At 40.9% G+C, this 15,892-nt stretch overlaps 1 protein-coding gene across 9 annotated transcripts in view; it reads right to left on the bottom strand.

The window, feature by feature from the left end:
* ECPAS (Ecm29 proteasome adaptor and scaffold) overlaps positions 1 to 15,892 on the bottom strand; it is a 114,871-nt gene that overhangs the window by 27,337 nt on the left and 71,642 nt on the right. For 8 of the 9 annotated variants that reach the window (XM_089301608.1, XM_070055536.2, XM_089301626.1 and 5 more), the window contains 11 exons: positions 14,716 to 14,850; positions 13,796 to 13,958; positions 13,224 to 13,396; positions 11,330 to 11,431; positions 8,098 to 8,221; positions 5,284 to 5,429; positions 4,799 to 4,853; positions 3,153 to 3,267; positions 2,442 to 2,510; positions 985 to 1,102; positions 547 to 714 (listed from right to left, as the gene is read on the bottom strand). In XM_089301608.1, the coding sequence (XP_089157734.1) occupies positions 547 to 714; positions 985 to 1,102; positions 2,442 to 2,510; positions 3,153 to 3,267; positions 4,799 to 4,853; positions 5,284 to 5,429; positions 8,098 to 8,221; positions 11,330 to 11,431; positions 13,224 to 13,396; positions 13,796 to 13,958; positions 14,716 to 14,850 (1,368 nt within the window). Of the gene's footprint in view, positions 1 to 542; positions 715 to 984; positions 1,103 to 2,441; positions 2,511 to 3,152; positions 3,268 to 4,798; positions 4,854 to 5,283; positions 5,430 to 8,097; positions 8,222 to 11,329; positions 11,432 to 13,223; positions 13,397 to 13,795; positions 13,959 to 14,715; positions 14,851 to 15,892 lie in introns of all 9 variants that reach the window. The other variant, XM_089301602.1, reaches the window with a different exon arrangement.

Here is a 15,892-nt window from a genome sequence, read left to right on the forward strand (position 1 = left end):
CAAAGTCTGGGGCTCAAGTCACATGCAAAGCCGAAGTATAAGGCTGGGAACTATCACAGTAAACACAGCACTGACATGCCCTGGAACTGACGCAGACGAAGTTGAGAAAGCAGAAGATACCCAAGTGAAAGCCAGGAGATATCTAAAAGCTGGACAGAATAAGATAAATGGCTAGATGACAGAAAACAAAGAGGAAAATACAGTAATTGTCTCTCCAACTTAGTGAACTCTTCAAAGATACAATCATGACTGCTTCTCCAGTGCATCTGTAGTGCCTATCAACATACAGTATTCCATTTGTGTGAATATACTGTCACTGCCCTAACCATCCACCTAGCAGACATTTACGCTGATTCCATTTTTGAGATTTCAATAAATGTTGCTATGAGGGTTTTTGCTATCTTGAAAGAAGAAAACAAAAGGATGAAAGTGTATTTTTATGAATAAATAAGTGTCCGAAGTCAAAAGAAAGATAACACTGGGTTTAAATCCTGTGTGTGATCTCAGAGAAGCTGTAGAGTATTTCCCTAACACAGAGATACTTGCCATGGATTTGTCAGTGACTAGTGCATTCCAAATACTTGTCATGGCCTGTCGAATGCCAAGGTTGGGATCAAACTGATAGCGATAAAGACGAGGAACTAGCTGAGGCAGAAAAGGAGCCAGCTGTTCTCCAGCTCTGGTGGCAATTACATTAAAACCAAAAGCAGCACCCTGAAAAGGAGAAGATGGAATTGCTCAGCACATGTGCAGTAGTTAACATATTAAATGTACAAGGATCACAAAATTCTCCCTCCCAAAGTGTCCCTACATAGAGCCTTATTTATTGGGTAGCCCAGCTTTCCTGTATGGTGGTTTCACTCTCTATACTGAAGCATAGACTATCACAAGACATGCCGCGTATCAACGGCCACTACCTGCCCATGTAACATGTTTGGTTTGGGAGAAAAGTCAAAAATAAAAACCTTCCAGAGAGTAACTTACCTTTCTAGAGTTCCACATTGCATGATGGTTGGCTAAATTCATAAATTTATACACCAGATCTGGCTGACTAAGATCACTTGCCAAAGAACAAAGCTCCTTGTAAGTAGAAAGGCCCTGGCTTGGAAACAAACAAGCAAAAAGAAGTGTGCAATCATATATATATTCCAAGAGTGATAAAAATTACATGATCAAAATTACTTGGACATTTTAAAATTACATTGTCACTCAATTCCTAACATTGAGTTATCTATCACCATGGAGACAGAAAACTCATTAAGAATACAAAGGGTCACCCAACTCAATTACCAAGCATTCCTAAGCCCCTCTACACTGCTGCTGCTAAGTAACTGATGCACCTGCAACGCCCGGGAGGTGGAGCCTCACCACCCTGGGAAGGAACTCAGTACTTCTGCTTCACATTGTGCATGAATCTCTCTCATCATCCTGAGATTCGGCTGAGCTGAAGACAACACGTGTCTCCCGAGTCTTTTCTGAGATAGACCACTCCAATCCTTGCAACAAATTCTTTGAGTCCTGTTTATTTTCCCATGAGCAAATAATATTTTGTTCAAATATCTCATCATTTCTCTTTCTATGAAAAATAACTTTTTAAAAATTCAAAAGGGAGTCTACAAGGAGAATGAATATGGAGTGAAAACAACTTTTAATAAGAAAACAGTGACTATGAGAGAATGAATGTCAAGGATGAAACAGAAAAATGCAGCCAACAACTCTGCATGACACACAGGAAGGCAGAGGGTTGCACAGATACGCCTGATAATTCTTACAGGAGGCGCAATGATATAACCACAATGGAAAAATAATAATATAAAAGCGGTAAAGCAATCGATTAACTTGAAATGTCAAATGGGTGGACTCTGGGATTGCAAGCTACACTCCCTAAAGAGCCAGGATCAGTGGACACTGAGCTGTGCGCTCAGATGCCCCTCGCAGATGCAGCTGCTGGACCCGACAAGTCTCAGCCCAGTCTCCAGCAACTGCCTCAGAGCAAGCTCACAGCCTCCCACTGGAGCAGCGCACCACCAGCGGCTAGTCACTGAGGGGATGTGAAGACCTTACAGGCGGAGGTGAAGCCTCAAAACAGGGAGGCGCTGATGGGTGATCTCATCCCAGCAGCCAAAGGTCCGAGAGGTGCATATCTGAGGAAATGATGGCAGAAATCCAGCCCCTTCCTCAGCTTCTGGCCCTATCCTGCTGCCTCACTCCACCCAGGGGTGATCCCCAGGCACTCCCCAGTAAACTGCCCACCTCAGTCTATTTCCCAGGGAAGCCAAGCTAAGCTAGTAGGCTTTTTCCATACAAGTTTTCTTCATCCACCAACACATGACATTTCCTAACAGGGTGGAAATCAACTTCATGAGTGCTCTATTTACCAAACTAAAAAATTATATTGAAAGATATCTACCATAATTGACTGATGGATTTGGCACACTTACCCATCTGGTGTTTTACCAAGGGAACCCCCTTGGAATACCACAGTCTCTCCAGAAACTTCATGTTTAGCTCTAAATCAAAACAAGAACTTAATTTAGTCCCAAGATTTTATACCACCATTCACCTAAAGATACATCCCATTTGCAAACTGATAAACTCCTCATCAAGTGCCTGCTGTATGCAAAATATAAAAGTCAACTACTCCTTTCCATGAAGCTGGGAATTTTACAAAAAGGAACCTAGAATAAATAAATTAACAGATGTGAAAGACATCTCATACCAAGTTATATATCAAATAGGGCCACTAAATTTACCTATTCTCTAAGGCAGGCAACACAGCACAGCAACCAGTTAGAAAATAACTCTTCACTCACTTTCACAGATCAGATTACAAATGATATACAATCAGCTCCTTCATATCTTAATTTTCATTCAGTCACAGGTAATTATGTTTCTTACTAATCCAATGCTTTAATTGTCCTGAGTCCACATCAATTTTTAAAGCTTGACCTACTACTGTGTTCGTGAAGCAAACAGTACACACAAGAATAAGTAAACTGCTATCCACAGCATAACAGCAAGTGACTTGTGATTTAGAAAAGGCTTAATAAATAGGAAACTGGAATTTGAATTTCGTCTTCCACAGCATGTTCTTAGTATGCACATGTATTTGCCCTATGTATTCAAATCTGGAATTTTTAAGTTCATCATACCTTTTGCCAGTCATAAGTGTTTCTACAAGTGTAGACACCAACTCCTGTTGATCTTGCTCATTGCCTAGTTCGTAAACTAACCCTAGGCCTTTTGAAGCAACATCTTGGCTAAGTTCTATTAAAAAAAAAAAATCAGACAAAGTTATAACACCTTGGGAAAAATTTGTCTACTGATTAACAAATCAATTTTTTTTTAAAAAACTGTGTTAACTTTAATCCAAAATTACACCAAAGATATAAAATATAATCAATCTATTTTGCTAAAAACATACTAAATCATCCTAGTGATGGAGATGGCAGCATGAGTCACTTTTTTTATTTAAAGAATACAAATTTCATGCATTTCCTATATACAAATTTAGGAACATAGTGATTCCTCCCACCCTACCTCCCACCTGCCCATGCTACCTTCTTCCTCCTCCCTCTCCCATTCCCATTCTTTTACAAAGATCCACTTTCAGTTAACTTTATACTCATAAGAATAACCCTACACTAAGTAGAGAGTTCAACGAATAGTATGAAGAAAAAAGAAACAAAAAACATGGTTCAACAGTCAAGACAAGAGCTGTTCAAAATCATCACATCAGTGTCAATCTCACTTCTATACATTACCTTTTAGGTACTCTATTATAGTTACCACAGTATTTGTCTTTTGGGGACTGGCTTATTTCACTAAGTATAATGGTTTCCAGTTAGAACCATTTTGTTGCAAATGACAAGATTCATATGAGTCACTTTTAATAAATGAAAACTATATGTACAGAGGTCCAATTCACAAACCCAGACAACACTGATGGACCCATGATGTCACTACACAGTAAATAGTGATAGAATAGCCAAGAAAGTTGCACACATCACAGATTTAAAAAAAAAAAGCCTCAATACACCCACATCCAATTTCTTTTTTAGAAATGAAACGGCAATATAAGACCATATATTTAAAACAAGGTACAAAACAAAGCTACTAATTTTTATTTATTTGAAATGGAGAAAGGCAAAGACATATCTTCTATCCACTGGTTCATTCCTCGAACACCTGCAACAATCAGGGCTGGGCCAGGATAAAGACAAGGACCTGGAACTCAGGTCTCCTACATGGGTGGCAGGACCTCAAGTATTTGAGCCATCACCTGTTTCCCACCATGCGTGCCTGCATATTAGCAGAAAGGAATCAGAAGTTGAATGAGGACTTGAGCCCAGGCACTTAGAAATGGGATGTGGGTGTTCCAAATACATCTTGAGCAGCATGCCAAATGCCCCGCCCACAAGGTTACTATGCACACAACTAACATACACGCATTTACTCTTTCCCAGCTTTACATCAGGAAAAGTAAACAGAAGTAGAAGAAAACTACTAGTAATAGTGCTAATGTTAAAAGAAAAGGGGGGTGGGGGAGTCTATTCCATTTCTAAATGCAAAGCTGAAGAACATACTCTAATTTATAAATAATAATCCAAGCTTCCTATATCCTAACCAGAAATTCTGTTTGTTTTTTAAGCCAGTAACAGAATGCTTATCCTTAATAATTAAAGTTTAATTTTGCCTTATTTTTATTGTTCAAGTTTTATTTTCATTAATTTAGACTTCAAAATTTAAAATACAAGATTAATAAAGTTCAGAAATCAAATATTTACCAACAACCTACCATCATTTTCTGAGAGTACTGAAACAAATGCACTCTGGATTTCCTTAAGATGAGACTGAAAGAAGAAAAAAAGACATTGGAACACTGAACCTCTACCCCTTTAGAGAGTAAGAATCTCCCTCTCAGGGTGCACAAGACCTGTGAAGTCTCCTGAACCAAGGCAGTCACACACCCTATTGTGTTCTCATTTTCACAAGTGCCCAAATTACCTGAAGTTGCATCACTTACAGACAGCCTAAAGGCAATCTGACCTTTGCTCCCATCTGAGCCTCCCCATCTTTCGTGCTGCTGACTTTACACTTTCAAGTTCAAAACCATCTTCCAGCCAACAGGTATCAGGGCACCACTGTCTTCCCATACACACAGCTTATTCCACTCTCTCTGCCACTGGCTGACAGCCTCCCTGCACACACTTTCCTTCCTACTTTTTACCTGTAATTACTATGATTTCCAAAAGAGCTTTTCACATAGACTGCCTGGCTTACCTTTACTTCCTTATGGGAGCTTAGCTTCCTCACGAGGGAAAGGAGCCAGATGCAGGCTGCTTGCCTCACATGTGGGTTTGGGCTGATGATATGTTTATTTAAGATTACATCCAACACCCATGGCACCACATCATTCACTTTGGCTCCTGGGGAAAAGCAAATAAACAGTTAAAATAATTCAACAGAGTTTCCTTTAGAAATGAATTTAAATCAACAATTAAATACAACAATGTTGAATTTAAATACAATGCCATAACACAACATATTAAAGTCCAAATGACTAAGGTGTTTAAAAAAAGTTGCTGAAGGAATCTATCAAAGGTACTCAGGTAACTTTAGTACCCTACAATGAAAACTTGCCCACTCTCTCCAGTCACAATTTTCTTTCTCTAGCAGACCTCATTTTCCATCTAAAAGCAAAGCTCTTTCTACTTCACTTTCTTTCTGCAGGTGCCACACTGTTTTTTTCCTTTCCTTATGACTTCAGTTTCCTCACCTCAGCACTCGGACCTGGGGCTAGATAATTCTGCTGGGGGCCTGTTCTATACACTGTCGAGTATTTAGCAGAAGCCTGTGCCTCCTCTCGTGAGACACCAGTAGCACCTACCTCCCCTGTATCTACGTGTTTTCTATTGTCCTCCGTGGGGCAAAAGTCTCATCCTCCAATCGAGACTTAGCACTTTCTGTTAAAACCCTCCGGAACAGTTATCTACACTATAGTCAAACTACACTGCTCATTTTTCTTGAACCCACTCCAGACATCTGCCTTTTACCTTCTCTTCTCCACAGAAATCACTCACAGAAGTTATCACTACCTTCCCGTGGCTAAGCCCAATGTCCACTTCTTAACTCAACTGATCCAACAGCAGTCTATGAGCAGTCAGTCTCCTCCACTTCCCCTGATCACAGTAATCTAGTTCTCACAGTGGGACAGAATCCCTTATTCTTTCACACAACCATATTGGGGGCATCTGCAGTTCTCTAATCTGAACAACTACAATCACCAAAGCCACAAGCCCTTATTAGAGCCCCACATGTGCCACAGATTACATGCTAAACACAACAAGATGGCCAAGACCAAGGCCCTAACTGGCTTCTCAAATGCTCATCTTTCTATTCACAAGATTGGCACACTATTGGGGCTGGCGTAGCTTAGCCATTAAAGCCACTGCCTGTAACACTGGCATCCCATATGAATGCCAGTTCGTGTCCCAGCTGCTCCAGTTCCAATCCAGCTCTCTGCTAACGGCCTGGAAAAAACAGCAGAAGATGGTCCAAGTGTTTGGGCACCTGCCACCCATGTGGGAGACCTGGTTGAAGCTCCTGGCTTCAGCCTGATCCAGCCCTGGACATTGCATGCAGCCATCTGGGGTGTGAACCAGCAGATGGGAAGAGTCTCCCCACACTGCCAATCCCCAACACCCACCAACTCTGAATTTCAAAATAAATAAATATTAAAAAAAAAAAAAAGATTAGCACACTGCCAACAAAAAATGACATCCAGAAGGCTGATTAATACTCAGATGAGAATGACATATAGAACATGGCATAATCAAAAATCAGGTCAAAGACTCATCATCACCCTCTTCTCCAAAATATTTTATATTTTCCTTTCCCTAAACAAAGACAGAAGAACCTTAACATTTAATGGACAATTTGGGATTCTTCTGGATGAATAAAAAGCCCAACAGGATTCAAGCTTCCAAGAAGTTGAGGCAACACAGAGGATGGTCAGAAAGAGGAAGACTAGCATCGATACCTACTAGTCTTTATTTACTACAGTGACTATGCAAACACCCAGGGACGCAGAAACATGTCTCTTAACAGCAAATCCACTCCTCAGGGCGAGCCCCTCCAATATTGCCTCTCACGTGCTACGTGAGCATTTCCACTTCAAGTGTGGTTGCCTTTAGTTCACAAGTCACTTCCCCTCTTTGAGCACTTCCTTCCTTTTACACAAATTTCTCCTTGCCTCAGATGCTTTCAAAAAGAAGCCTCAGAGAAATGACTCGAGATCAGCTTCCATCAGTCCACCCTTCTCCCAAATAGAGTACAAACAAGAGTGTGTTTTCTGTTTCCTTTACATCTTTTTATGGTAGCTAATGAAAAAATAAGCAAGCACATTATTGCAGTGTTAAATGTTTATAAATGTTAACTACAACACTAGGTACAGTGACTATAGTATTCATGATAGAAACAATTTATAATAGAATGGTTACCATGAGGACACCACCCTTTAATTTTTCTCAACTAAGAAAATAAAATATAAAGCTTAGAGTTTTTTGAATTAAAGAGTTTTTAAAATTCTGGTTCAAACACTGAAAAAATATCTTCAATTCCAAATTCAAATTAAGCCATGAGATATTCTGAAGTCACAGTTATCTCTAAGATACAGTCAGAACCTATGTATTCCTCCCATTATATAGTCATTAAGAGCCACTACACCTTCAGGACAATGGCACACTAGGAGAAGACATTCAAGGGTCATTAGAAAATAAAGGGTGAGGAAGACACACAATTTAAAAACTGCTACACTTGGAATTCTGAAACTGGCTAATTACTCACATGAGAGCATAATATTAAAGTGATCCACAGCTACCTTCCCTGTTCGCCAGGTGCATAATAAAAGTTCCTGTTAATTTCATGCTCATCAACTATTTTTCTTGACTGAACCGAACTGTGAAGACAGATACAAATTTTTGAAAAAGAATATGGAATGTGTACATAAGTGTGTGTGTTGCTATTGCTACGCTGTTCTGCTTCAAATGTAATGAAGAAACAGAAAAGGGTTACTGATGACTACAAATCCAGTACCAGCAGGGGGAGTATATTCTTCTTCAGTCATGAGCCAGGCATCTCGGGCAGCCACAGAACTAGTTCCAATTGCAGCACTGGTAATGGCTTCACCAACAGTGAACTGGAGCTCTATCTGCTTGGCCTGCAATGAAGGACGCAAAACCATGAATGAAAGAGAACATTTCCCAAAAGCATCTACTTCTTTTTTTTTTTTTTTAACAGAAAAATGGCTCAACTGTCTTGTTTCTTTGCAAGCTATTTGCACTCTTCTGTCTGGCTTCCTTTCAGTTAACCTGGTGGTTCACAAGCAGGGAAGCTGAGGGAGTGGAGAACGCAGGACTCACTTGAAGATGTGTTCTCAAGTCCATGCTGTCCTTCTGTCCCTCAGCAGAGGACCACTTTGGAAGCCTGGTAGGGGTTGTCGGGAGGACACTGGCCTCCACCAGTGCAAATTCTAACACACATGCGCTCTCTCAGTGACAAACCCTTATTTAAACTTCTCTGAGACTTAACAACTTCATCTGTGAAATACTCATTACCAGCTACCTCATAAGGCTGTAAGAATAAACTAGGTTAAAGTACATTAAGATTCTACTTTACAGTATGCTGAATTATAATAGCTATACAACAAATAATAGCTATTGTAATTTATACTTATTTAATTATTTATATTTATTAACTCTTTGTACTCTTAAATTATATGATTATCTGTAAGTTACTCTCAGATGATTCAGAGAAAAACAATGATAAATCAATGTAAAATGTTAAAATTTGGGCAATCTGGATAAAAGGTATACAGGAATTTTTTATATTATCCACACAGTTTTACTGTAAATCTGAAATTGTTTCAAAAGTTAAATGCCAAAAATTGCTATGTAGCATATAATCAAACATTTTAGAATTCGATGTAGAAATGTTGACATGCTACACAAGTATGAATCATTGACCCAACATGGAACTGGACGTGCCTTGTTCACTGTGAATTGGAAGAAACCTAAGAATTGGAGGAATAACGGAATGAAGGGACAGCAAATGACAGATATTGGAACAGACACCGAACAAAGCACACCAACAACAATTTGGCCGCTTCTACATTCACCAGCTGACTGCTCTAAGCACTTTAGCTGGGCGCTTGAGAGGCGTCAACTGCTGCTGCTACACAAGCTTCTAAGACCAGGAAAAAGATGAGGGCTTCCATAATACCATTTCCCTGGTCAACACTTCTCTGACAGCTGTTTCGGGGCTGCAACCTGTGATGTTGGCATGACATATGGGTGTCAGTTCGATTCTTGGTTGCTCCACTTCCAATCCAGCTCCCTGCTAATGTGCCTGGGAGGGCAGAAGATGGCCCAAATGCTCGGGCCCCTGCAGCCACATAGGAGACCTGGAAAAAGCATACAGCTCCTGGCTTTGGCCTGGCATGGCCCTGGCCATTGCAGTCATTTAGGGAGTGAACCAGAGAATGGAAGATCTCTGTCTCTGTCTCTTTCTCTAACCCTCTCAAGTAAAAAAATAAATAAATCTTTAAAAGAATAATAAAATCAGGGGGCCAGCACCGTGGCTCCCTTGGCACCGGCATCCCATATGGGCACCAGGTTCTAGTCCCGGCTGCTCCTCTTCCAGTCCAGCTCTCTGCTGTGCCCTGGGAGGGCAGTGGAGGATGGCCCAAGTGCTTGGGCCCTGCACCTGCATGGGAAACCAGGGGGAAGCACCTGGCTCCTGGCTTCGGATCGGCGCAGCATGCTGGCCGTAGCGGCCATTTGGGGGGTGAACCAACGGAAAAGGAAGAACTTTGTCTCTGTCTCTAACTCTGTTTGTTTGTTTTTGGACAGGCAAACAAACAAACAAGAATTAAGGCTACAGTAAGCAGGAGACAGATCTGGCCATGCTACTGCACCAGCTTCTGTTACTTCTGCTTGTGGTCTGCTCCACTACACTGGGCATCTGGGGACAGAAGCTAAATCACTGGTCTCAAGAATGACTGCAATACCAGTACTATGTACCTACACTTCACCACGTTTTATTCACAAACTGTTGGAAAAGATTTTTCCCTTATAGATGATTAGCTAATGCTCTGCCTATCACAGTGGTGAGCCTAAAGCCAAGTATTTGGTGAACAAATGAGTAAAAGTTTAAATAAAAATCTAGAGCAGGGTTGGAACTTGGAGCAACAGTTAAGATGCTGGTCAGAATGGCTGCATCAAATAGCAGAATGTCTGGGGTTTTGAGTTCTGGCTCAGCTTCCAATTCCACTTCCTGCTAATGTGAACCCTGAGAGACAGCAGGTAATAGCTCAAGTAGGGTCCCTGCCACCCAGAGTGGGGATCCAGATTGATTTCCAGGCCCCTGATCTCAGCCTGCCCAAACCCAGTTGCTATAGGCATTTGGGGAATAAACCAGCATATGGAGAACCTCTCTGTCTCTGTCTCTCTCTGCCTTTTTTTTTTTTTTTTTTTTTTTGACAGGCAGAGTGGACAGTGAGAGAGAGAGAGAGAGAGAGAGACAGAGAGAAAGGTCTTCCTTTGCTGTTGGTTCACCCTCCAATGGCCACCGCGGCCGGCGCACCGCACTGATCCAATGGCAGGAGCCAGGTACTTCTCCTGGTCTCCCATGGGGTGCAGGGCCCAAGCACCTGGGCCATCCTCCACTGCACTCCCGGGCCACAGCAGAGAGCTGGCCTGGAAGAGGGGCAACTGGGACAGAATCCGGTGCCCCAACCGGGACTAGAACCCGGTGTGCCGGCACCACAAGGCGGAGGATTAGCCTAGTGAGCCGCAGCACCGGCCTCTCTGCCTTTCAAATAATTTTTTTTTAAATCTCACAGAATGCAAAATGACAACTAAAAAATGCCATTTATTTAAAACACTATCAGGGCTAGCCCTGTGGCATAGCGGGTAAAGCTATCGCCTGTAGTGCGGGCATCCCATATGGGCCCTGGTTCGAGTCCCAGCTGCTCCACTTCCAATTTGGCTCTCTGCTATGGCCTGGGAAAGCAGCAGAAGATGGCCCAAGTCCTTGGGCCCCTGCACCCACATGGAAGGCCCAGAAGAAGCACCTGGCTCCTGATTTTGGATCAGTACAGCTCTGGTCAGATGTGGCCAACTGAGGAATGAGCCAGCGGATAGAAGACCCCTCTCTCTCTCTCCCTCTCTCTCTCTGCCTGTCCTTCTCTGTGTAACTCTTTCAGATAAATAAATCTTTAAAAAAAATAAATAAATAAGGCTACCAATCAAACAGTAATAATAAATACCTCCACGGAATCCATCAGACCTTGCAAGAGAAGTTTCTGGTGAGGAAAATCTCCATCTCCAACTGGAAAATATCCCAGTGTTTGGATTGCTCGTTCCTTCATCTGAAATAACAGAATTTTTCTTTTAACCAAAGGTGTAACAGCTTTCCCACAGAACAGCATTTCCAAAGGGCAATGAGAAGAGCAATCTCTCTAACCAACGCACCAATGCACACATCTTTATAAAAACCTCCAATTATACAGTTCTATGTCTCTGAGATATCAGAGGTAGAAAGACATAAAGTTGAGACCAGTGAAGATCAACAACCACAAAAAGAAAGCAAGCAAAAACCTATAGAGTTATCATCCTTTAAGCTCTCACAGAAAAACAGGTTCTGGGCCTAGAGGTCTTAAGACCAAATCACACCTCAAGCACTTACGGGTGTGTGGCCTGAGCAGGTTACTTCACTTCTCTGGGACTCTCTTTCTGCATGTTATCTCACACAGAGAGGGCAACTGTGACTCCTTCATTAGATTTTTTGGGAGGCTTCAATTAATTCATACATGGAAAACACTTGGCATACTCCCTGGAACATTACAAGTACTACACAATGGTTGATAATGAATAAAAACTACACTATGTAATGTTCTCAGTTTTAAATAACAGCTAAATCAAGAATAATATGCTTCTCTAACTTGTTGTAAATTGATTCTTCTGCTCATTAAGTCATACTCCAACACTAAGCTACTTTGATCACAAAGAATGTTTCTAAGTGTATGAAAGCATTTATTTAAAACTGAAAAACTGGGGCCAGAGCTGTGGCATAGAAGGTAAAGCCACCACCAGCAGTGCCGGCTCCAGTTCTAGTCCCGGCTGCTCCACTTCCGAGGCAGCTCTCCGCTATGGACTGGGAAAGCAGCAGAAGATGGCTTAAGTCCTTGGGCTCCCACACCCACATGGGAGACCCGGAAGAAGCTCCTGGCTCCTGCCTTTGGATTGGTGCAGCTCCAGCCACTGCGGCCATCTGGGGAGTGAACCAGTGGATGGAAGTCCTCTCTCCCTCTCTCTCTCTCTTTCTCTCTTTCTCTCTCTCTCTCTCTCTCTCTCTCTCTCTCGGCTGCCTCTCGGTAACTCTGCCTTTCTTTCTTTTTTTATTTGACAGACAGAGTTAGACAGTGAGAGAGAGACAGAGAGAAAGGTCTTCCTTCTGTTGGTTCACCCCCCAAACGGCCGCTATAGCCAGTGCTGCGCCAATCCAAAGCCAGGAGCCAGGTACTTCCTCCTGGTCTCCCATGCAGGTGCAGGGCCCCAAGCACTTGGGCCCTCCTCCACTGCCTCCCTGGGCCACAGCAGAGAGCTGAACTGGAAGAGGAACAACCGGGACTAGAACCCGACGCCCATATGGGATGCTGGCACCGCAGGCGGAGGATTAACGAAGTGAGCCACGGCGCCAGCCCAAACTCTGCCTTTCAAATAAATAAATAAATCTTAAGAAAAAAAAAAAAAAACTGAAAAACCAGCAATGTCCTTTAACTCAGGTTACTAGTGCCCAGACTTCTTAAAACCAAACCAGTTACAGGAGGTTACGATTTAGATTTGGTTTACAATTTCAAAAAACAAATAACATTATTATCTACCTTCTGTATGAAAAGAATATTTTTTCTGTTTAATTCAATACTTCACTCAAATCTTCATAGATTTCCAATCTCAAAGTGAACAACTGGATCAAATGATGGTTACACAGACTTGTAAAAAAAAAAAAATCCCTAACTCTAAAACACCTCGACTTTCTTCTTTATCATTCTTTTATCCATTAAATCCTTCCTCCAGCTACAATTATTCTCATTACAATTTGATTTTTATTGGTTTACATGTCTGTGAATAGAAACATGAGGAAAACAGAAAGTGACTTGCCTTATTTGTTTCTTTACTGGAAGGTATTCTATTTAGTAAGCTTTCTACAAGGTGCAATTTGGTAAAGCCAGATCCCTCACTTTGGATTGGGAGTGGACCATTTCTGCCAATCTCACCCAAGGCTGTACAAGCAGCAATCGCCAGGAGGGGCGACGTACTATCCAAAAATGAGCCTGTAAGCATAATTAGACACAACAGAGAGAATAATGTACTATTATCTTTGTAAGCCAAAACACCCAGCAATGTACTACAAAAAAAAGATAAAATCTAGTCTTTGATTAAAAATTGTTAACATTTATTCAATAATAAATAACTAGGCAACAGAGCACAAAGCAGTGTCTCTTAAGAATGTTTAAAATTTCCTCCCACAACAGAATGATCTATTGTATGCAAACATATAGGAGAAAATGTACACACACAAATATCTTTATCATTATTAAAAACACAGAATTTACTTAACACCTATAAGGTTTTATGGAAAAAACAAAAAGCAAAAAACCTTGTGCTGTGAAAAGAAATTAAAACCACATAATTCAAAAGTTGCAACGCCCACGTCAGCAGACATTAGTCACCTATGGTTTCTGTGGCACTCCGAATGAGCTCCTCCTGTTCGGGCAGGAAATCAGCATCTGCTTCTAGGTCTTGTTGCTCTGCTGTTCTCATTTTCTTTTTAGCCAAATATCTTCCCACTGTGAATCCCAATGCAAGCAAGGATCCATGCTGTATTTCGGGGCTCTGAATTTAAGAACATAATAGCAAATGTTTCTTTCTCTCACAAAGAATACACTGAAATAATTGTATATTACAATCATCTATCTGATAAAACTTAAGGCCAAAGAATAAAGTGACCACCTGAGGTTCCACTGGATGTGAGTGAGTCAGGGTTAGGGAACAAGAGGCACTCTGAGTTTCTAACACAGACAATTCTGGGAAATAAGGCAGAGTCCTGAAGTACATCCAGATTCACACTGCCTACTCCCAGTCCCACTCAACTCTGGGCCAGGTGACTTTCTTGTATGCTCTCACAGCTCCCACGCTTTCCTCTGGGTTTACAGAGGTTCTGTAACTATAGGATCATAATTTCCTAACAAAATTGCTCCCGATTGCCAACAAAACACAGGTTCTATTTCTAAATGCTAAAATCCCTAAACACAGAGTAGCCAATAAACTACTTGAAAACAGCTTGTTTTATTATAGGCACAATGGTAAACAGCAGATGTAGAAGAATAAAAGAAGCTACATTTTTCAGTAACAGGCAGTATGAGAAATTCTCCTGTGTTTACTTGCCACTGTCTTCCTAGCACCTGAGACAGTGCTCTCAAATTTGTTAAGTGAACTGACTCAATCAATGTCTTATTTAATCTTTACAGTTATAAAAAGACTCGAACTTTATTTTACAATGAGAATACAAAAACTAAAAACAGGTTAGATAACACGGTAAAATCGTACTATTTGCCATGGCAAAAGAATGAAGACAAAACTGATAACATACATGATTGTCTTTTGTAGTCTTTATAAGCTGTTCTATCATTGACTTCAACTCATTTCCCGACACCGTTGATACCACCACAGAATAAAACAATGCTGCCAATTCACGCATTTCTTCTTTACTGCTGTTCATCAGACTCTGAGCAGTATAGAAAAAGAAATGCATACATGTTATATAACCATATTTCTGTTGCCATCTAACATTTAAAATTAAACAACACATTGTAAGGTTCAATTTATTGGTATCCATGGGAAAAGAACACAAGCTATTTCAAAAAACAAAATGAAAGCTAAATGATATATCAAAATCAAGTACATTTTCATCAAAGATACAAAAGTACTAATAGGAGAAATTAAATACAGCTGAGGTAGAACAGAGGTCAGTGGTCTTTTCTGTGAAGGGCACAACAGTCTTTGGGGGCCATCAGGCCACTGCTGCCACTGTTCCCTTCTAGCGCTATGGTGCAGCCACTGCCACAGACCGTGCACAAGCCAGTGGGTATGGCTGTGCTCCAATATGTCATGGACACTGTAATTTCACACCGTGAAATGTTAATTGCCTTTTGGATTTTTTTTCTCCAACTACTTAAAACTGTAGAAACAATTTTTAGCTGGAAGGCCATATTTGTACTATATATGCAAATAGTATGATATCTCTGATCTAATAATCAAAGCTCAAAATTTACAATATTACTTTAAAATTTGTAAATATTCATAGAGAATACATGCTTTTTAAACTAGAAGCAATTTCACAAGACAAGATTTTCCAGAAAAGTGCAAAACTCACATTTCTTGGTAAATCACAGTCATGTTTTCACTCTTAAACATGTAATCTGTATGTTTTGCCATAATTCAAACTGCATTTCCCAAAAAGGACTGTTTTATGTAGCACAAGAGGTACATAAAACTATATGGACCATACTGTTACTAAACAAACTAATCACTGTTTATCTGAAACTCGAATTTAACTGAGCATCTTGTATTTTTATTTGCTAAACCTGGCAACCCTTTGGGTGCAACTGTGGAACAAGAATATTCTCACACATGGCTGGTAGAAGCATAAATTGGTCCCATCCACATGGTGGGTGTGGCATTATCTATCAAAATTACAAAAGCAAATGCCCTCTGACCCAGCAATTTCACTTCTGGGAAATTCATTTAAAAAATAAACATTCTCATAA

Source organism: Oryctolagus cuniculus, chromosome 1 (assembly GCF_051225735.1).
Source record: "Oryctolagus cuniculus isolate XC-2025 breed Fujian yellow rabbit chromosome 1, ASM5122573v1, whole genome shotgun sequence".
NCBI classification, from domain to species: Eukaryota; Metazoa; Chordata; class Mammalia; order Lagomorpha; family Leporidae; genus Oryctolagus; species Oryctolagus cuniculus.